At 52.8% G+C, this 19870-nt stretch overlaps 7 protein-coding genes across 7 annotated transcripts, besides 7 other annotated features; 4 read left to right on the top strand and 3 right to left on the bottom strand.

Moving 5' to 3' along the window:
* Positions 1–212: 212 nt before the first annotated feature.
* ACLA_038290 (uncharacterized protein) lies at positions 213–1248 on the bottom strand (the record flags this gene model as incomplete). The annotated part of the gene is made up of 2 exons (XM_001271043.1): positions 213–1139; positions 1210–1248. 2 exons carry the CDS (start codon positions 1246–1248, stop codon positions 213–215), a joined length of 966 nt encoding a protein of 321 aa, XP_001271044.1.
* Positions 1249–2542: 1294 nt separating this feature from the next.
* Positions 2543–4808, top strand: ACLA_038280 (transcription factor TFIIIC subunit TFC6; the record flags this gene model as incomplete). Its single annotated transcript, XM_001271042.1, has 2 exons — positions 2543–3908; positions 3958–4808. 2 exons carry the CDS (start codon positions 2543–2545, stop codon positions 4806–4808), a joined length of 2217 nt encoding a protein of 738 aa, XP_001271043.1.
* A 788-nt stretch (positions 4809–5596) lies between these two features.
* Positions 5597–5632: a microsatellite.
* Positions 5633–5784: 152 nt separating this feature from the next.
* Positions 5785–6327, top strand: ACLA_038270 (uncharacterized protein; the record flags this gene model as incomplete). Its single annotated transcript, XM_001271041.1, has 1 exon — positions 5785–6327. One exon carries the CDS (start codon positions 5785–5787, stop codon positions 6325–6327), a length of 543 nt encoding a protein of 180 aa, XP_001271042.1.
* A 229-nt stretch (positions 6328–6556) lies between these two features.
* Positions 6557–6582: a microsatellite.
* Positions 6558–6582: a microsatellite.
* Positions 6583–7365: 783 nt separating this feature from the next.
* ACLA_038260 (vacuolar sorting protein 35) lies at positions 7366–10321 on the top strand (the record flags this gene model as incomplete). Its single annotated transcript, XM_001271040.1, has 5 exons — positions 7366–7502; positions 7637–8274; positions 8337–9337; positions 9389–9937; positions 10004–10321. The coding sequence occupies 5 exons, from the start codon at positions 7366–7368 to the stop codon at positions 10319–10321; spliced, it is 2643 nt and encodes an 880-aa protein (XP_001271041.1).
* Positions 10322–11070: 749 nt separating this feature from the next.
* Positions 11071–11109: a microsatellite.
* Positions 11072–11109: a microsatellite.
* Positions 11110–11281: 172 nt separating this feature from the next.
* Positions 11282–15128, bottom strand: ACLA_038250 (putative stress response protein Nst1; the record flags this gene model as incomplete). Its single annotated transcript, XM_001271039.1, has 4 exons — positions 11282–11748; positions 12032–13613; positions 13712–13956; positions 14042–15128. 4 exons carry the CDS (start codon positions 15126–15128, stop codon positions 11282–11284), a joined length of 3381 nt encoding a protein of 1126 aa, XP_001271040.1.
* Positions 11997–12021: a microsatellite.
* Positions 14098–14195: a microsatellite.
* Positions 15129–17202: 2074 nt separating the features above from the next.
* rho2 (putative Rho GTPase Rho 2) lies at positions 17203–18188 on the top strand (the record flags this gene model as incomplete). The annotated part of the gene is made up of 4 exons (XM_001271038.1): positions 17203–17237; positions 17409–17493; positions 17641–17832; positions 17901–18188. The coding sequence occupies 4 exons, from the start codon at positions 17203–17205 to the stop codon at positions 18186–18188; spliced, it is 600 nt and encodes a 199-aa protein (XP_001271039.1).
* Positions 18189–18895: 707 nt separating this feature from the next.
* ACLA_038230 (mitochondrial 54S ribosomal protein mL40) lies at positions 18896–19568 on the bottom strand (the record flags this gene model as incomplete). Its single annotated transcript, XM_001271037.1, has 2 exons — positions 18896–19239; positions 19331–19568. The coding sequence occupies 2 exons, from the start codon at positions 19566–19568 to the stop codon at positions 18896–18898; spliced, it is 582 nt and encodes a 193-aa protein (XP_001271038.1).
* Positions 19569–19870: the final 302 nt, after the last annotated feature.

The raw sequence follows: 19870 nt of genomic DNA, 5'->3' as shown, positions 1-19870 counted from the left end.
TTGACTCTTGAGTGAAAACTCCATATCCCATGCATACCCCGTGTCTCTTATGTCTCTAATACGTGTCTGCCACGTCTTCCTTACCATCTGTCTGGCCGTTCTGGCATTTTTTCCTTTCTATGTCTGTGTATAATAAAACTCGAATCCTCATGACATGATCATCCATTACTCCCAACCTTAGGTCGGTAGGACCTCAATCACAAGGATGGTGCCTAGATCCCCTCCAGATAGCGAGAGACACGCTCCACCAACTCAGCCTGCCCTTCATCCTTGACAGTATGACTCGCCCCAGCGATGATCGCACTGTTTCCATCCCACGCGCCCTCCTGCCCAGCCTCTGTCGCCAGCCTCCACCGCTCCATCAGCGCCCCCTTATCCGCCCACGGCGCCGCATACTCATCACTCCCCGAGTACAGCACCAGCAGCCTCGACCGCAGCAGGCCTTTCGTCCTCACCACCCCAAACGTCTCCCGCAGCCTCTCGTCGCTCAGATCCGAGCTGAACAGATCATCCACCGCCGGCGCAGCAGGGCTATCCGGACTCGCCAGACTGAAGAACCGCGCCGCGCTGATCGGGTCACCCGGCAAGCCGACCTTCCGAGTCAACCCCAGCGGCAGGATCTCATTCTCATCCGCGCTGCTCTCCAGCCGCGCCTGCGCAACCAGCTGCTCGAACGCGCCGCGGGCCTCGGCGCCCGCAGGCCCGGGCTTGCGCGTCTCCGCAAGCATCGCCTCGCGATCGGAGACGGGCGCCTGCAGGATCGCGCCGTGCACCGGCGGCCGCGGGCGCGACGCCGGGTTCGCCGCGTACAGGTAGTGCAGCACATCCTGGCTGCCGGTGGAGTGGCCCATGATGACGACTTTGCCGTCCGGCGCGGCAGACGCCTGGAGCTTGCGCACGTACTCGACGCACTGCGCGATCTCGGCCACGTCCTGGTCTAGGCTGCCGGTGCCCCAGCCGCCGAAGGAGGAGGAGAGCTGAGCCTGGAAGACGGACCAGGGGGTGGGCTCGAGGGCTTTGGCGAGGGCGGGCACGTAGGGGACGGTGCAGAGGCCGTCTTGGAGGCCGCCGATGAAGATGAGGCTGTGTTGTTTCTCGGGGGTGGAGCTGGTGAATTCGAAGGCGACTCGTCGGGGTGCCTGGGTGGGTTTTAGTTGGGAGGTTGTTGGGTTTGGGTGTGGACTTGTGTTTATGGGGGGGTTGACTTACATATTCATGCAATGTTCCTGGGTGGGCTGCGCTGGCCATGGTGACTTTTCTTTCACGAGTATGGACGATGGGTAGGAAAAATGCGGAAAATATTTACAGATTTGATAGAGAACAGAGAAGAAGAAAAACAAAAGGAAGCTGAGACCCTGAGATGGATAGTTGTAGATGGTGAAGTGCAGCTGGAGGACATGAATATATATATATATATGTCACTGCTCCGTACTTAACTTCACGACTTGCTCCACCTGAGCGGGGTGATTCTGTGATCGAATCGGTCTTTTGGCGGCTGCATGGATATCCTGGGGAGATCCATATTGATCTCATTAGCTTGTTGCTGCGAATCTCAATCAGGAGAATTGTCTACATATAGGAGATCAATGCTGAAAATGTCTTCTATCAAGGCTGTTAATGAGTTACCCTACAGTCGCCGTACAAGCAATTTCCTTCGATGAGGGAATCTATGTACTTGTCTCTCACAACTTAAATGATTATAGTGATTGGCGTCTTCGGGGATAATAGCCTATTGACAACGCTATGACCAACCACGTCTCCATGTCGAGCGGTACCTGCTGGATCAAGAGCAGGAGAAACTGCAGGAACTGACAGAAATGAGGGATGTCATCGGTATCGATGCTGTGGGCTGGGCCCCTGATGATGAGCGCCTTGAGACTTACCAGTACCAGAGCCCCTGCACAGTCTATCAAGGCGAGCCTGCTGGAGCACTCGAAGAAGGATGTTGAGCGGACTGTTGCAATCGCTCATTTTCCTTTTGATGGTCATGATGAGGATGTTTCAACTTCTCATGAGTGTAGTTTGGCGATCGATACTTCTCGACTATATATTTGCAAGGCTTGAGGGATGCTAATCCGATTCAGCATGATAACCCCAAGCATTTTGAGCGCTGACCGTTGCTCCCAAACTGAGTACAAGTACCCTAAGGCCATCAATAGGGTTCAAAAATAGATAGACTGATAAAATAACTTACTCCGTAGTATCCTGGATATAAATGCCTTGTTCTCTCAACCGATTGGTATTGAAAGCGTTCTGCGATGTAATATTACGCCAAGACTCAGTACAGTACCCGTCAACAGCAGGATATCTCAATGTATTAGAGAACAGCTAGAGAAACAAACTCCAGTCTACTTTAAAACGCAAACAGCTGTTATAATTCTCGTCATCATATTCTGACATCACTGAACCCTCAATTGTACAATCATCAATCCAGGCGCACTAGAAACATTGGAAGTTGCAGAAGGAACATATGCTGGGTGCCTGGTGCTCCTTGACCTCAATCCTATCCGTGTGAAATCCGTGTGTTCGTCATCGCCGCCAGATGCCTCGCGCACGTAGGTCTACCCGCCTCTCTGGCGCAACGACCAAATATACCAGTGATCCGTTTGAGGTCGCTGGAGTAAGCGATGACTTCGACTTCGCAGAGGGACCGTCTGTCCCGGGGCGGAGAGAAAAGCAGCCTATCTCTCCAGAGATCTCATCAGATGAAGAATACAAAGAAGCCCAGAACGATGCGACGGAAGGGCGGGGAGCTGAGGACGAAGACGACGATGAAGACGGAGATGTAGAAATGGTACTCGAGGAGCCAGATGATGAAGACGAGCTTAATGACGATGACACCGACGCCGTCAAGCCGAAGAAGGCAAAGAAGGCGAAGGCTCCAGCGAGGGCTTCTTCAAAAGCAAAACCCCCCCGAAGCCGGCCTGAGGACCGCACGGTGGCGATCGCCGAAGATGAGACGCATTTCAGAGGCACCTGGAACCCCATCGAGCATATGGGCAAGACCATCCATATGAAAGTGACCTTCGGGACTGACGAGAGAGACCTGCTCTCCATGGCGTACACGAGGGACCGGTTTGCCAGGGGGGTGGACGCGGCGTTTCCCACGCGGGCGTCGCTGGATGAGGCCCAGACACTGCCTGATTATAAGTATGGGCCTACTTTTGGCGCTGAGCCGGAAGACGTCAAGAAGGAAAGTACACGAGGATGGGACTGGTACTACGCTGATGATATTGGGGGTCGGGCTCGCAAGAGGCAGCGAATTGAACCGATTGGCGAGGAGGAGGCTCGCTCGCGGTACATGATGCGGCAGGAAAAAAAGCTGACGGTGTTTATTGGGCCGGTCGATGAGCAAAAGAAGTTCGAGTTGCGGCAGAATGAAGCTGCCGATTTTGGTGAGGCTTGGAGAGATAAGGGGAAGAAGAGCGATTTTGAACCGAAGACAGCGACGCGTGAGGGATGGCTTCTGAACATGGGGCAGAAGATTCAAGGTATGGCTTGGGTGCCGAATCAGCCAGGTCTTACGCAGTATCTGGCGATTGTTGCTCCCATCTCCGACGAGCAAAAGGAAGATTACCCGGATCCCATGAAACATCAGGCTGGGTTGGCATTTCGACCGTCGCCTCTTTATCCTTGTGCACTACAGATCTGGGCATTCAAAGCCAAAAGGGATGATGTCCTGACGAAGACCCTCGATATGAAATTCAAGCCGCGACTGCGACTGGCGCTCTGTACGGATTGGGGGGATCTTCGTCGAATAGCCTGGTGCCCTATGCCTCGAGCTCCACGAGACGAGGACGACGAGGACCCTTTGAAGCATTTGGGCCTGTTGGCCGGAGTCTGGGGGGATGGCTACGTCCGAGTGATTGACGTGAAGCTCAGCCGAGATCCCAGTGCAACGGAGTTCAGTAAGTGGATCAAGTCTGATTGACTAAAATGCCGGCTGATTATCTGTAGAAAGAGTTCATTCTCCGGTCTTCGAGGCCAAGCCACCGTCAACAGTGTGTACATGCGTAGCCTGGCTTTCTCCCACTGACATCGCCGTCGGCTGCGCCAACGGGTTTGTTGCTATCTGGAGTATCATACCTTCACCGGAGTCGCCAACAAGCCCGATGCCCTACTTCTACGAGCCACTCCATCGGACATATGTTCTAAATCTCACGTCGGCCTACCCGACCCACCCTCATCTAATCTGCACGACAGCGATGGACGGAGAAACCCGCATGTCATCGATCATTGACTACCAGAAAGACACGGTTGAAACGAATCGTATGCGGATGGGATCGCCTCACGTATCCTACTCCCCCTGGCTTCACTCCTTCCTGTCCAGCGATGAGAACGACTTCGTTCGGCTCCTCGCCGTGCGACGCTTCTACACCACGAGCGCGGTGGCACGGCTCTCAAGCACGGCTTCCGCGCTCGCGCCATGCAGTTCCTGGCACCCAAGTATCCTACTGGGCTGCGCCGGTGGGGCGGTCATCGCGACAAACCCTATTCGGCGCTTACTTCACATCAAAGAGAAACAGTGGCAGCAGACGTGGTTCACGCATGAATGGGTGCGCGGCAAAGAGGCGGACAGCGCAGGGGGGGTGAGCCGGTTCATCGATGGGTATCGGGCCGAGAGCATCATGTTGTCGCGCAATATGGTGGGAGACCGCAAGATGGTCAACGGGATCATGATGCTTACCATCTTCGACGAGGGAACGCATGTTACGGCCTTGGCATGGAATCCCAACCAGCCATGTGCAGGATGGGCCAGTGCTGCTCTCGGGTCTGGGTTGCTCCGGGTGGAGGATTTGGCGATTTGAAGATCGTTTGTTGATCGCCTGTTTTCCTCGGCGCTGTATGCTTTGACCCGAGCCGAGTGTCTCTCTCTGTCTCTCTTAGACGACAGCCACTGTAGGCCCCTCGGGCTAGGCAGCTCTCAGCCCACAAAGGGGACTAAAGATAGAAGCGAGAAAACTTCTGCCTTTGGAGTATCTACATATGTTTGTTCTCTCGTTGCGGTGAAGATCTCAGGATACCACGATCAACCATATGGAGTTGCGTTGCGATGATCGACCCGATTCCCTATCTATAGACCCCGACCAGCATTGCCTCGTCATCCTACAGTACCTATGGTCTTCTTATGTTCATATCCTCTCATCATTACGACTCTTCTTCTATCAATAATAGAAGTGAAGTTCCATGAGAGCTAAACCCACAGCAACAGTGGATTCCGCCAGCCACAGTCGTTGCTTGGCAGTGATGCCTCTAGTCTAACCTCCAGTAATTCCAGTTGCCTTCAGCGCTTCACGATCTTCAAGTGCCGGCAGGATCAATTTGCCCACGATCGTCAGCTACGGCACTTGTAATGGTGATAGCCATGTCAATCCTGTGATTTACCGCGGCAGCGAAGCCAGTAATGAGTTTCAGAGTGTAGTTCCAATCGTGGCTGGGCCAGTGCGATTGTGCTGCTGCCTTTTTTCCCCCCCAGCCTCCTCGTGTGGATCGTGGATGGGTGGATTCACTTCAGGCCCTGATTCCGTGCCGATGGTTGCCAGCCTGCAGGTTTTTCTTTTCTCTCTCTCTCTTTTTTTTTTTTATGTTTCTAGTTTGATTGTGAGGATGATGGTGATGATGATGATAATAAGTGTGCGAAGTAGTCTTGGAATCTGAGTGATAAATATCGCCGTCTGTATCTCCGTCTTGGACATCAAAACAATCTATTCCATCTCATCTCTCAAAGACTCTACGAAGATACGATCAGCAGTTGACAGCATTATCGCCCACTGAACTTTCACAATGTATTTCTCCTCCGCTACCGTCTTCCTTGTCCTCTCTGCAATCGGCTCTCAGGCCGTGCCTTTTGCTCTCCCCCGACAGTCCAACAGTACTCTCGCACGCAGACAGCATGAGCCTTATTCGGTGGTCAACGTCGGCGGCACCAACATCAACAGCCTCACCAGCTCAGCCGCTGAGACTGTCACCGCTCCCAGTGTTCCCCAGGCTCCCGTGACCGTCACGGTCACCGACACTCCTTCGTCGACTCCGGTCATCTCGCCCTCCAGCTCTTCCACTCCATCTTCCAGTAGCCTGGCAGCCTGGCCAACATCTGTTTCTGGTGAAGAGCACCCCGTCTCTCCCCGGAGCTTCAACCACACTCAACCCCCTCTGCCCCTGAAGGAAGCCAGGAGATCGTTCCTGAACACCAACAGCACTCGAGCTCATACCTTCGGCACCCGCAGCGTCAATGGAACTGAGGGTCTTCCCATTGCGGCCCGTGGTCTGCTGAACAGCACGATCACCACACGCCAGGTTCTCAACCAGACCGGTCGTGTGTACTAGAACACCTGCTCGTTTCTCGAAAGACATTGAAACAGATCTATTATGCGATCCGCAACTGTTGAGGATAGACAACAGGAGGGGTAATATGACGACGAAACGAACACTCATTTCATGAGCTTCAATGGGCCCATCCTCGGATCTCGGCCTTCGACGGAATGATATTTCACGGGACGATATGACATGATTCACCGCAGCGTTTTCTCTCTTTCAGATTTCATGTCTTGTTGTCTTTTTTTTTTTTTTTTTTTTTTTTTTCCCCCTTCCTCTTTTCGATGGTTCCAATCTGGAGATCGTCCTGTGTTATCAACTTGGGTTTTCTGTATACATGGGGGTTAGGGGCGAAGGCTAGACTTTGTTATTAGATAGTATCAGCTAAATTGAAGATGAATTCTGGACATATCATCATTCCAGCAGTAGACAGCATGTTTGATGTTGATTTTTCCTCTGATGAAGAAGAAGAAGAAAGAGACTTGACTCGCAGCCACTCGGCCAATACGTCAGTCACGTACCTGCAGCGGATCAACCAAACATCCGCTGCGTTTTCATCCACATCTTCTCTTTGACTGCTGGGACATCGCCAAGTGTAATAATAATAATTCCTAATATCATTGAAACGTTCATTTCTCAGTCTTCAAGCTCTCTACCCTGAGTCGGTGGCTGTTTTTCGGGATCACATCTTTGTACAGAATAGCTCTGCCTAGTCGGTGGGAGCCTGAGGCAGCGAGAAGCTCGTCCGACCCGCGATAAACCTCCCAGACTCCATCCTCTCGATTCGCTGACACCGTCTCAAGAATCACTTGGCTGTGACTTCTGATTCTACGTTTTTATGGAATGATAACGATTGCATTGCAAGATTCCCATCCGTGCCTATTCCCCCCCCTTCCGCGCCCGTCATCGAAGCATTTCCGCCGCATCCCCCCGTTGTTCTCATCCTCGTCATCTCTCTCGGCCAGCTAGCTGTTTACCGCCTGCATTGCATTCAGCCACTGAGACTCCCCCCTCACTTACGCCTCTTGAGTCTCATCGCTCAATTCCAGCATGACAAGCCCTATCTCCGGGCCCGAGGACCAAAGTCGTCTCCTCGAGGAGGCCCTGGGGGTCGTCCGACAGCAGTCGCATCTGATGCGAAAATGTCTCGAGAACCCCGGGAAGTTGATGGATGCGCTCAAATGCGGGTGAGCCTTGAGACTCTCTAATCCCCATAGCGGATACACGGATATTACAAGAGACCATCCGAATGGAAAAAAAGCAAAGAGAAGGGGTAATTGGGACGACGGGGCAGGCTAACACTGATTCTCAATTGCTCTAGGTCGACGTTGGTTTCCGAACTCCGCACTCCTAGCTTGGGGCCCAAGCAATACTATGAATTGTACATGGCAGTGTTCGATGCGCTGCGACATCTCTCCGTCTACCTGAAGGAGAACCACCCGGTCAATCACCTGGCGGATTTGTACGAGTTGGTTCAATATGCCGGGAACATCATCCCACGACTCTACCTGATGATCACGGTCGGCACGGTGTATATGTCGGTCGAGGATGCCCCGGTCAAAGAAATCATGAAGGATATGATGGAGATGAGTCGCGGTGTGCAGCATCCCATTCGTGGGCTGTTCCTGCGATACTATCTATCCGGGCAGGCTAGGGATCATCTGCCCACCGGCTCCGGGGACGGGCCCGAAGGTAACCTGCAGGACTCGATCAATTTCGTCCTAACCAACTTCGTGGAGATGAACAAGTTATGGGTGAGATTGCAGCACCAGGGTCCCTCGCGGGAAAGGGAAAAGAGGATGCAGGAGCGCCGCGAGTTGGAGTTGCTGGTGGGCAGCAATGTCGTCCGGCTCAGCCAGTTGGTCGACCTGGAGCGGTACAAGTCCGGTATCCTGCAGGCGCTGCTGGAGCAGGTTGTCCAGTGTCGTGATATCCTGGCGCAGGAGTATCTGCTAGAAGGTGAGCTATATGTCGATTGTCTCGTGATGGACTGGTGGGTTCGATGCTGAGCTGCTCTCTAGTCATTACCAAGGTCTTTCCGGACGAGTTCCACCTTCACACACTTGACCTCTTGCTCTCGGCTATCTCTCGTCTCAATCCGCACGTGGATTTGAAGAAGATCGTGATCGGCCTCATGGACCGTCTTTCGGCCTATGCTGCTCGGGAGACAGAAGCGACCGCGGACCCGGAGACAAGGAAACAGAATGAGGAAGAAGCCGTCACGAAATTTCTCGAGAACCTGAAGATCACTGAAGAGTCCAAGAAGGAGGAGCCGGCGGCAGTTGAAGAGGCACAGGTAGAATCAGCTCAGGAGAACGGCGAGGAGCAACCAGCCACAGAGCCTTTGCAGGAGGCCAAAGAGCCAGAAGCGAAGCCGGCTGAAGACGAGGAAACACCGAAGGAGAACGGCGAGAGTGCTTCCAAGCCTGCTGTTCCAGCCGATGTCAAGCTGTACGCCATATTCTATGATCAAGTGGTGAACCTGATCAAGACCCGCGGTTTGCCGATCCAAGACACCATGGCGTTATTAGTATCCCTCGTCAACTTGGCCCTCAATACCTATCCTGGCAAGCTGGAATACGTGGACCAGATCCTTGGTTTCGCCACGCAGGAAACCGCCAAGCACGCTGACCATGCTGACCTGCACACACCTCCAACCCAGCAGAATCTCCTTCATCTACTCCTCGCTCCCCTCCGCTCATACGTATCGATCTTTACGGCGCTGGCGCTGCCGCACTATCTCCCGCTTATGAATTCGCAATCCTATCCCACACGCCGATCCGTCGCGGGTGAAATCGCCCGAAATCTGCTGAAGAATCGAACATTGATCACAACGACAGAGAACTTGGACCGTGTCCTGCAAGCCTTGAGAGTATTGATCAAAGAAGGCCTGCAGCAGAGCGTGGGTTACCCTGGATCCCAACGGCGCGGAGGCGAAACGGACGAGACCGTTGAAGAGCAAGGCTGGCTTGCTCGGTTGGTGCATCTGATTCAGGCGCCAGAGAACGACACTCAATTGAAGGTTCGATACATCCTTGATCAAGTGCCCATGTAGAGATACTAACTACCATAGCTCCTCCAAGCAACACGCAAAGCATATGCCGACGGCGACGAACGCATTCGATACACAACACCGGCCATCATCACTGCCTCGATCCGACTGGCGCGCAAACTCAAATCCCGAGAACATTACGACGACAACTGGCAGTCACAATCGTCGGCCCTCTACCGGTTCATGCATCAAGGTGTAAACAACCTCTACCAGCGCGCCAATCCGGGATGCGCCGACCTGGCCCTGCGCTTGTTCGTCATGTGCGGCGAGGTAGCGGACCAGACCGGTTTCGAAGAGTTCAGCTACGAGTTCTTCGCGCAAGCCTTTACGATCTATGAGGATTCCATCAGCGACTCGCGCGCTCAGTTCCAGGCCGTCTGCATCATCGCAGGGGCCCTCCAAGGCACACGAGGGTTTTCCAAGGAGAACTACGACACGCTCATCACCAAGGCTGCGCTGCACGGAAGCAAGTTACTCAAGAAACCCGATCAATGCCGTGCAGTATACCTTGCTAGCCACCTCTGGTGGGTGGTTGAGAACCCCCAACGAGGCGAAGAGGATCCCAAAAACGTACGTTCCTTGCCTCCCCCACCCAGTTCCTCATAATTTCCCAGCCGAAACTAAACCTCATTCCAGCTCTACCGCGATGGCAAACGCGTCCTCGAATGCCTCCAGCGCGCTCTCCGCGTCGCAGACGCCTGCATGGACACCGCCGTCTCCGTCGAACTCTTCGTCGAGATCCTCAACCGCTACGTCTACTACTTCGACCAGCAGAACGAAACCGTCACGACAAAGTACCTCAACGGCCTGATCGAACTCATCCACTCGAACCTACAGACGAACGAGGACGAGCCGAACCCCAGCCTCGAGGGCCCCAAGCGCCACTTCCAGCGGACACTGGACTACATCCGGTCCCGAGATTACGAGGGCGTGGTCACGGACCCGAGGCAGTGATTTTTTTTTTTTTTGCTCCAGGGAAAAAAAAAAATCAAACAAACCCAGTGGCTAGCAGTACGCCGGAATCCGATCCGTGGATCCCCGGCGCATGATCTTGTATGAAATTGAGCGCGTTGTGTGTTTCTAATGTTCTATTGTCGCTGTCCATCCAGAGCTTGTTGATGTTTGAGTAATTGCCGGAGACGGTCTGTAAAACCTCTTACTTATACTTGGCCCCCTTTTGTCTCTTTCTATGCCTCTCTTGCCGTATCCGATTTTTCTTCCCCCCTATTCTTGTTCTGTCGATATAGGTGCTGCGTCGTCATAAAATACCCTCCCACAAGGTCATTGAATGAATTGCTGCAATAGAATCTCATCCAATTTGACCTAATTCGGCGATTCCCTACTCTGATTGCATACCTCGAGTTTCTTGAACGGACGTAGCGTGAACATGAACATGCGACTGACTACGCTCCGCCGGACTACAACCGTAAATCGGCCCCAAAGAAGAATAGGACTCGTGAGATAGATCAAACCGATCATGCAATTGGTTTAGCACGGAGGATATGTGTGCTCCATGGGAATCGCCGCATAATGTGCAATAAGACATACGTAACATGGTAATGTCCGTGGTGACGGAGGAGTAGGAAAAAAGACTTGGACCATGAGGAGGCAAGAGGGTAGAAAGGAGACAAGAACGAGCCCAAGACGCAGGCAAACTGAAGACGTGAGACATGACATGACGCTTGACAACAATTGGAACAGTGTGATGATGATGACGATGATGATGATGATGATGATGATGAGTAGGATGAGGGTAGGATGGGAGTAAAGGGGACGTAAAAGAAGAGAGGCATTTAGTCAGTGAATCGTCCAGGGCGCAGAAGCCCAGTAATGAGGAATGGTGGGAATGATAAAAGCGAAAAATAGAAAACCAGAACCCTGTTCACAGCGTGTAGAACGCTGGACCCAAACGCCTTAGAAACCCATTGGTGGAGAAGAAAACTGCCGCAGCACTGACGGTGTGCCGATGCCGCCAAACGCTGGCAGACTACTGCTTGGGACGGGACTGCCAATCTCCCCAGGAACAATGCTGCCTCTGTGACCTGAAGCAGCACTGTTGTTATCCGGCTCGAATTTGACGAACTCCCCAGTTTCATCCTTCTTGGTCGAGAATGAACCACCTCCATTTTGCGTGCTGCCCTCCGTATCGCATATGTCCAGCATTTCCTTTAGGGAGATCGACGGCTCGTTTTGTGGCCGCAGTTGCTCCACCTGACGAAGAACAAGGCTCACGTCATGGAAGCCATCGGCACCCTTGAAGGGACTCATGGTGTTGAGCTGTTTGCATGCTTGGATCACCAGCAATCGAATGGCAACAGGCCTTGAGGTGTGAGCTCGGTGATGTACTCCTGATCCGAACGCGTTATTAGACCAGCCACTCGCTAGAGCCCAGTCAGTATCGATATATTGATATTGTTCAAGCAGGAAAGAATAAGGAAAGAAAAGAAATCGCTTCGCAACTGACCATGCCCAGTTCCCCATGTTGGACCGGTGGGAAAGGTAGACGTTCCGAATGGAAGCTGCGCACCCCAGGTACCACCAGCCACTCCCGCATTGACGGAGAAATTGGTGTGTTTCGATGCTAAAGAAGCTGTCAGCACAATTGTGCCACTGTGAGCTTAACTCAAAAAAAAATAAAAAATAAAAAATAAAAACAATACTCACTACTAAGAGGATCCGGAAACAACGATGGTCCACCAAAACTGGCTCGTGCCGGCCCGGGAAGAGGGCCTGGGGCAGTTGCACCAGGTAGTGACTGGGACAGGGTGGACGCGAACGGAACATCGGTGTCATCAAGAAGAGCACTACTGCCAAGATGTGCGCTTAAGTCGTCCACATCTCGCTGCGCAGTTCGATCACCATTCTTCCGCTGATCTTGCTGGGTGCTGGAAGGTCGTTTGATCGGACTAGGTCGAGAAATTGGCATCGGCTGTGTTTGACCTTCCAGTGGAGATCGCTCAAAAGAACCGGAGGGTTGCCGGGAGTGGCCATGCGGCAGTCCGCTCTGCTGGGCTGAGAATGCGCCGGGAATCTGTTGCTGGCCATGGAATGGAAACCCATGTGCTGATTCAAGTGGGAAACCTCGCCCAGGTGGCATCGCGCGCGCGCCGTTGATGCCAGGAGCCGCCGGAATCCCGTTGGGTGTCGGATAGCCTCGGAACTGGCCGATGAAAGGCCCAGAGTGCGGCGGATAGACGGGCAACTCATGAGCCATTGGTGGACGGCCCAAAATGCCAGTTAAGCCTGGGGGACCGGGAGGCAGTCCGTTCATGGCTGAAAATCCTGGCGGGATAGACCTACCGAGAGGAGACAGTGGCGCAGAGGGCTGCGGCTGGTGAAACATTGCATGCAGTCCATGGACATGCTTCGACGCTACGCTGGAGGCTCCCGATGACTGAGAAATGGGCATAGAACGTGGCGAGACAGAGGCCTGCGAGGGATCTGTGCTAGCAGGCTGAGAGTGCGGAGAGGATGTATGTGAGTCTTGTTGGGATGGCTGACGGGGCCTGGCAGGAGTAGGAGCTTTAGGTACCACAGGTATCCCTGACTGGATGTGTGGTGAATGAGCGACGGGCGAAGAGGAGATCTGCGGATGCTGATTTGAGGAAAACGGTGATGTCCGCTTGGCCTGATACTCGCGCTTCTCGCGTTCCTTGGCTGCCTCCTCAGCCTTTGCTGCATCCTTTTGGAGCTGTTCCTCTTTAGCCTTCTTCTCCCGCAATTCACGCTCTTCTTTCTCCTTCCGTCGAGCTTCCTCGCGTCGTTTCTTCTCTTCTCGCTGTTTTCGCTCCACTTCTGCCTGCCGCTCTCGTTCCTCGCGCTGCCGTCGCAGTTTTTCAGCCTCTTTGCGCGCACGCTCCTCTTCCTGGGCCTTTCGATCAGCTTCTTTCTTTTTGCGTTGCTCCTCTCGTTTCTTCCGCTGTTCCTCGAGCTTCTTTTCCTGCTCCGCTTTAGCAGCTGCTTCCTCTGCGGCCTTCTCGGCTTCTCGACGCGCCCGTTCCTCCTCCTTGGCTTGTTTCTGGAGCTTCTTCTTGTCCTTCCGTTTCTGGGCTTCTCGGGCTTTCTTGGCGTTTCGTTGCTCGTTCCGAGTTTCCTCCTCCAGAAGCTCTTCGATCAACTTCTGTTGCCTTTGCTCCGCAACCTTTTCCCGATAGGCTGTCAGGACACGCTGTTCGAACATGCGAGCTGCGAATATCTGAAACATTCGCCGCCCTTCCTCCATGCGCTGCTCTTCTGTCATCGTATCCTGGGATGAATATTAGCACGTATTGCACGACCAGTGGATAGATACCACCAGGGGGCAAAAGAGGGAGGGGGCGGGGGGCGAACAACTCCATGGCAGACCATTTCATCTTCCTCGTAGTCTTCGTCCTCCTGGCTGTCATAGTCTTCATCTTCTTCCTCGTCGTAATCCTCTTCGTCGAACGGACCATGGTTGTGGCCACTATGGAGTGATTGATGCGCAGCAGCGATGCCATACTGAGTGTCCTCTTCGCGTTGCATTCGACGCTCGGCCAGTTGCTCCATCATGTCAATAAAATGTTTGCCGTCATTCTTCAAAAGATCGTCTGCGACCGTAAGAATGCCATCTAGATTCCAAGAACGAGGAAGCAAGCAAAGAGATCAGCCGTGTCCCGTCAAAATCCGCGCAAGCCGGCGGCGCTTCAGCCTTACCTTTAACCGTCAAACTATTGCCGAAGGCGAAAAAGTCTGCGCGAGCCGCGCGAGCCTCATCATCTTCATCGTCCGAGTCTTCGTCACTATAGGGTTCATCATCCTCCTCATCTTCGTCGTAATCCTCCTCCAGATCATCATCGTCTTCTTCTTCTGGCACCTCATGGATACGGCCTCTGGAAGGGTGGAATTGGCCTTGCGTTCGTGTATGCTGTCCGGGCGATCGTAAAGGAGGCTGATACAAGCGTGGAGGCGGGACAATCGGGGGACCCTTCTCGAAAGAGCCTTGGTTGTGATTGGCGTATTGTTCGAGTTCTTCGTAATAAGCGTCGTAGAGTACTTCAAGTTCCTCCTCGATGGCGGTCCGCTTTCGCCCACACACCGTACAACTGCACGAATGTCTCTGCTGCTCCTTCATTTTCTTCAAGACTGCATCCTTTTCCACCTTGACAAGCTGCCGTCGCTCTTCCTCTCCAAGCTCAAGCCAGAACGTTTTGATGTTCTCACGCTCCTCTTGCGTCGATGTATTCCATATACTGCGAGTTTTGGCGGGTTTTAAAATAGGACGAGGACCGAGATGGGAAGGTAGAGTCGGCGGAAGAGGATGTGACATGGAGACGGAAGGGGTGGACGCATGAGTCGCAGTCTCGTCTTCTGGCGCATGGGTACCATTGGGTCCTTTTTTCCCTTTCTTCTTCTTCGATTTGCGTCCGGTCGGTTTCTGAAGCCCTTCCGAGCCGTTGCCTGGATATTGGTAGTCATCGTGCGCGTCCACCGAGTCCTGGTCATCCTTGTGGTTCGCATCTCCGTTCGAGAGCTGTTCTTGATCAACATCGCCAAACTCGTCAGAATGATAGCCTTCCGGATCGGCGGCGGGACTGGAACCGTTTTGCGTCGCCGCGTCTGGAGATATATGTCCATTCGACTGACGCTCGGCGGCCAGACGAGCTGCCTGCTTTTGTCTGCGCTTCTGCTTCTTGCGATTGACCGGTACGGAAACTGTATCTGTTGAGGGTGGTAAAGAAAACTCCTTCTGCGCTGGAATCGCGCTGTTCGTAGCGGAGGCTGCGGGCGCTGCTGTCGACATCTTGTTTGACAATATGGAGATTGGCGGTTTAGGTGTATGCGGCGGACGAGCCATGAGATACGATTTCGTTCGTAAAGAGATTAACTCTTGTGAGAGAACCGAGATCGTCTAGAGGGGGTCAGGGTGAAAACCCTGTGTCTCCTTGATCGTGCTACTTCCTAACCCAATGATGTTGCTGGAGCCGAGTCAGAAACAAACAGAGGACAAAGGAACAGAAAAAAAAGAGCTCACTCGCAAGCTGCTGACAGGTCGAAATGCGACAAGGTCGGGAGGCGAAGGAAAGATTCAAATCCAGTATCCTCAATCAAGGGGGGAATAAACGCTGGCGAGCGATGGGTGGAGAGTTAGGATAGAGAGGAGTGCAAGATCCTGGGCGGACACGATAGGGAATGAGGGCGGAAGAGGGGTGGAAAGGAACCCTGGCGGCAGGCAGGGGAGGCGGGCAGGAGCGACAAGGGCTAGGCGACCAGGAATGAGGTAGAGGGGATTTAGAGGGTGGATAGACCTAAGATCAAGAGAAGGAGGATGATTGAAGACGATCTAGATGGAAGCTGGCGAACGAACAAGCGCAGCCAAAGCGGGATGGTTTGAAAGGCTGGCTGCCACTGCAAATGGATGATGGTGGATCTTGACGCCGTCTGGATGGCTGGCGAGCCGCTGGCCGCAACAGCATAGCCGCTGCAAGCGATGTCGATGCCTGGACTCTGAGGCAGCAAGGCTGGACTTTCCAGGTACCCAACTTACCCATACCGTTGATTACACCGCGTAAATTTGGTAATGTCGATACTCATGACCTGGGTTACAACCTCTATACCTACAGTCTACAGAGGTACCGATCTACAAAGTACTGCTCCTACCTTGGTACCTAAGTACTCTGCCTACCGGGTACTGCAGCCAGGAACGACATCAGAGGGTATCTAAGGGAGTAGCTAGCTAGATAGGTTGACTCTGGGCCCTGATCACTCGAAATCATAGAGCGAAGAAAGAGAAGCTCCAACCCACCTTCTGGAACAATCTCCTTGTCGGATTTCCCAAGATCACTAAGTGATTGTTCATCTGTCTGCCCAAACCGTTTAATAAGCAATGCTACCGGCCTCGCCGAATGAGGTGTTCTATTCCTGTTGTTATGCAGGACCATCCCTTCTTGGCTCCCGACTCGAAGGGCATCATTCCCGTCTTCTGTCTCATCGATCTCTCCACTAGCATCCATTTATAACAACAGCTATGACTTGAATGGGTAAATCATCGAAGCTTTTAGCGGAATCCATCTGAGACAAAACTCTCAAAGGAAGGGCATGACAACTTGATGAGTGGGAATGTATGGAAGTATTTCTCAGCTGTGCCATTGACGGGTCGATCTCATCCTTTGCGTTGATTACTCCCATCGCATGAATCAGTTAGACTTTCGGCGGCTACTTCTCTTGGTCATTTAAAAAGCCTTCTTGTGCATCCTCTGGCTTTCTGACTTGATCCTCATCTCTGCGAGTCACGAATCTCTGGTGTCTACCCGCGAGGGATTACCCTGTCCAGGCCCTATTAAGTTGGATCGACTCTTTATACATTTCAGACAGTGCTTGTACCGTAACATCGTTACCAAACACTCCAGGATTACCTTACCTTACAGGTAATACCAAAACTTACACAGCCTGGTCGAACTTGTTCCTGTTGTTCTCCTCGAGAACACCTCTCTCTCCCCCCCCGTGTTGGTCGATCAATTGACTTAAAAGTCATCAGCCTCACCTCGACCGCCTTCCAGATCAACAGAAAAACCCCCAAAACTCGTCGTCATCCTCCTCATCCAGCAATTTAGGGGGAGGGGATATCTTATATCAAAAGCAAATTTCTCACCCCTCCTTCCATTCGTTGATCCTGTACTCGGCCAAGGATTCTCGAGTCTCTACGATTAGATCCTGACCTGGTGGTTGCCTGATCCTACTAGGTTTCGATATCGGCTGAGGCTGAACAGCGCTCTCCCCTTGTCTTTCCCGCGTGTCATCTTCGCTCGTTCAGGCCCCTCTCCGACACCGTTGACTCTTGAAGGAAGCCGTGACTGTTACGGTGTTTTGAGAGAACAATGGCCCAACAACAAAATGACAATGTGATGCGGAGGTATGTGCGCCGATCCCCTATCGATCGCAGGTGGAAATATCGCAAGATGGGTGGTATACGGCCTTGATCCGCTATACCAGCTTATGTCTACCAACAGATAAACAAGACCAATTTGCCGGTTATTCTTCTACCTGCTATCTCGATCGTGACTAATTTGACCTTGGAATGCAGGAAGCTGGTCATCATCGGAGATGGTGCTTGCGGCAAGACCAGTTTGTTAAGTGTGTTTACCCTGGGTTATTTCCCAACTGTAAGTGTCCTCTGGAGATCATCTCAAAGAAAAGAGGGATTCTTGGAAGATGTCAGTAACTGACTCTAACTGTCTTATAGCACTACGTTAGTACCCGTCCACTGATTTATACGATTCCCTGGTCGCCAATCTAGTTTCTGACAACCAAAGCAGGTTCCCACGGTTTTCGAGAATTATGTGACGGATTGCAGGGTGGACGGTCGATCCGTCCAGCTGGCCTTGTGGGATACTGCAGGTCAAGAAGATTATGAGCGGCTGCGACCTCTTGCATACTCGAAGGCGCATGTAATCCTGATCGGATTTTCGGTCGACACACCAGATTCGCTTGAAAACGTGAAGCACAAGGTCAGTCTATCTTCGTGTCCACGTTCCATATTTCCAGGATCTGACTCCCTGACTTTTGTCCATCATAGTGGATTGAGGAAGCAAACGAGCGATGTCCCGGGGTACCTATCATCCTTGTCGGCTTGAAGAAGGATCTGCGCGAAGACCCTCTGGCTATCGAAGAAATGCGGAAGAAATCCCTCCGGTTTGTTACTTCTAAGGAAGGAAGCGAAATAGCGACGCAAATCGGCGCCAGAAAATACCTTGAATGTTCCTCATTGACTGGAGAGGGGGTCGACGATGTCTTCGAAGCCGCTACGCGAGCCGCCCTCCTCACATTTGATAAGCGGAAAAGCTCGTGTTGCATCGTCCTATGATCGACAAGTGATTCAATTACATTGGCGCCGCTCGCCGCTCTTAGCATTGCATCAACCGCAGCATAATGATTCCAGCTGCTACAGACCTGTCTGCCCGTGTGTTAGCTTGGATTCTCTAAAAAAGGGGGAAGACGAACCACGCGATGATTATTGATTGATCATCACGTTTTGCATCATTGGCGTTTGGGAGGCCCTCTGTTCATATTTCTTACTTTGCGTCCTCGCTAGGGTATACCTTTCTTGGCCACACTCTCCTTTACATAAACACGCGCACTCTGGATTCCCCTCCTTTGGTATGTTTCCTTCCTTTTCGGTTCTGGAGCGCTTCGCCTCGATTCCTTCTGTCTCTTTTTTCTTTCTTCTTGTCTTTCTCTATATCTCCTATATTCGTTCCCTGTCCGATGCTGTCTAGCGACTTGCACTTTTCATCTATGTCTTATATCTGGTGATGGTCACATTCTGAATCAACTGCTGTCAATCTGGTCGAGTGTGTCAAGAAGACCGATTGCATGATATAGTTTTGAACCAATCAAATCAAGACCCAAGAATTGTCTATACCAGCGGATCAGATTTCCACGAACCCAGACCGTAATACAAGAAAACATATGGTACATGCGAAGAGTAAATCACACAGAGAACCCCACCCAGGTCTCCCAGAACGTGGTAAAACACGCAAACCCGATCCCATCCCATCAACCGCCTTCCCCCTACTTCCTCTCCACCCGCTTCCACTCATGATTCCACCCCTCCTTACTCGGACTCTCGGTCTGCATCCGCCCATACTCAATGGGGAACAGATCCCTGAACACGCCGCGCTTATTCATCGAGATCCGGAACAGCTTGCCCCCGTCGCCGGCACCGGTGCGGAGCTCCTCACACGCCGCGTTCATCGCCTGCCACTGCCGCTGCAGCTCGAGCTGCTTCTCACGGCGCTGCTGCGCCTGGTACAGCTGCCAAGCACGGTGGATGGTCCAGTGGCGCAGGTAGCGGGTTCGGGAGAACCGGAGGGGACGGGGCGTGAGCGGGTGCCAGAGGAAGTAGCGGATGAGAGCTGTGCAGTGTGAGACGTTAGCTTTAGCTTTAGCTTTGGATGGTTTCCCATTGGGATTGGGAAGACAGAGGGGAGACGGGGGAGAACGTACTGATTCTGCGGTCCCCGCGGGGCGCGTTTCCTTTCCTTTTCAGCAGGGCGCTTGTCGTCGAGAAGGGGCGCGATGCGGCCGGGGCTGCGGCTGGTGAGTGTTGGAGGGCGGAGAGGACGGGTCTCGATGTGAGGGTCTCGGGGCTGAGCCGGGAGAGGGCTGGGCGGGAGGGGATCTGGGAGAGCGGGATGCGGAAGACGTTCGCCAGGGAGGCGAGGACGGGGGAGAGAGGGCGCATTGTGTCTATGGGTGGGAGAGATTTCGGGGTTGATGGGTTGCGTTGAGGTGTTTTGAGGCAGACTGGAAATTAATGGAGAAGGGCCTTTTTCGGGGTTGGTATCGCCGGGCGGAAAGGCTGCCTAGCCGCGCGCTTGTGGAGATTGGTGTAAGCGCGGTATACCTCTGTACAACATTTGAGAAGGCAAAGAATGAAATTGAAGAGTTGAATCATCAGTATTGATCATTACTGGTCACTGGGCAATATTATATTGTTGAAAAATGTTCAAATTAATATTTGTACAGTTCATTTAGACCCAATCC

The sequence above is a fragment of the Aspergillus clavatus genome, genomic scaffold (assembly GCF_000002715.2).
Source record: "Aspergillus clavatus NRRL 1 1099423829802 genomic scaffold, whole genome shotgun sequence".
NCBI lineage: Eukaryota > Fungi > Ascomycota > Eurotiomycetes > Eurotiales > Aspergillaceae > Aspergillus > Aspergillus clavatus.
Note: the sequence above shows the minus strand (reverse complement) of the source record. Positions and strands in the feature narration are given on the sequence as shown.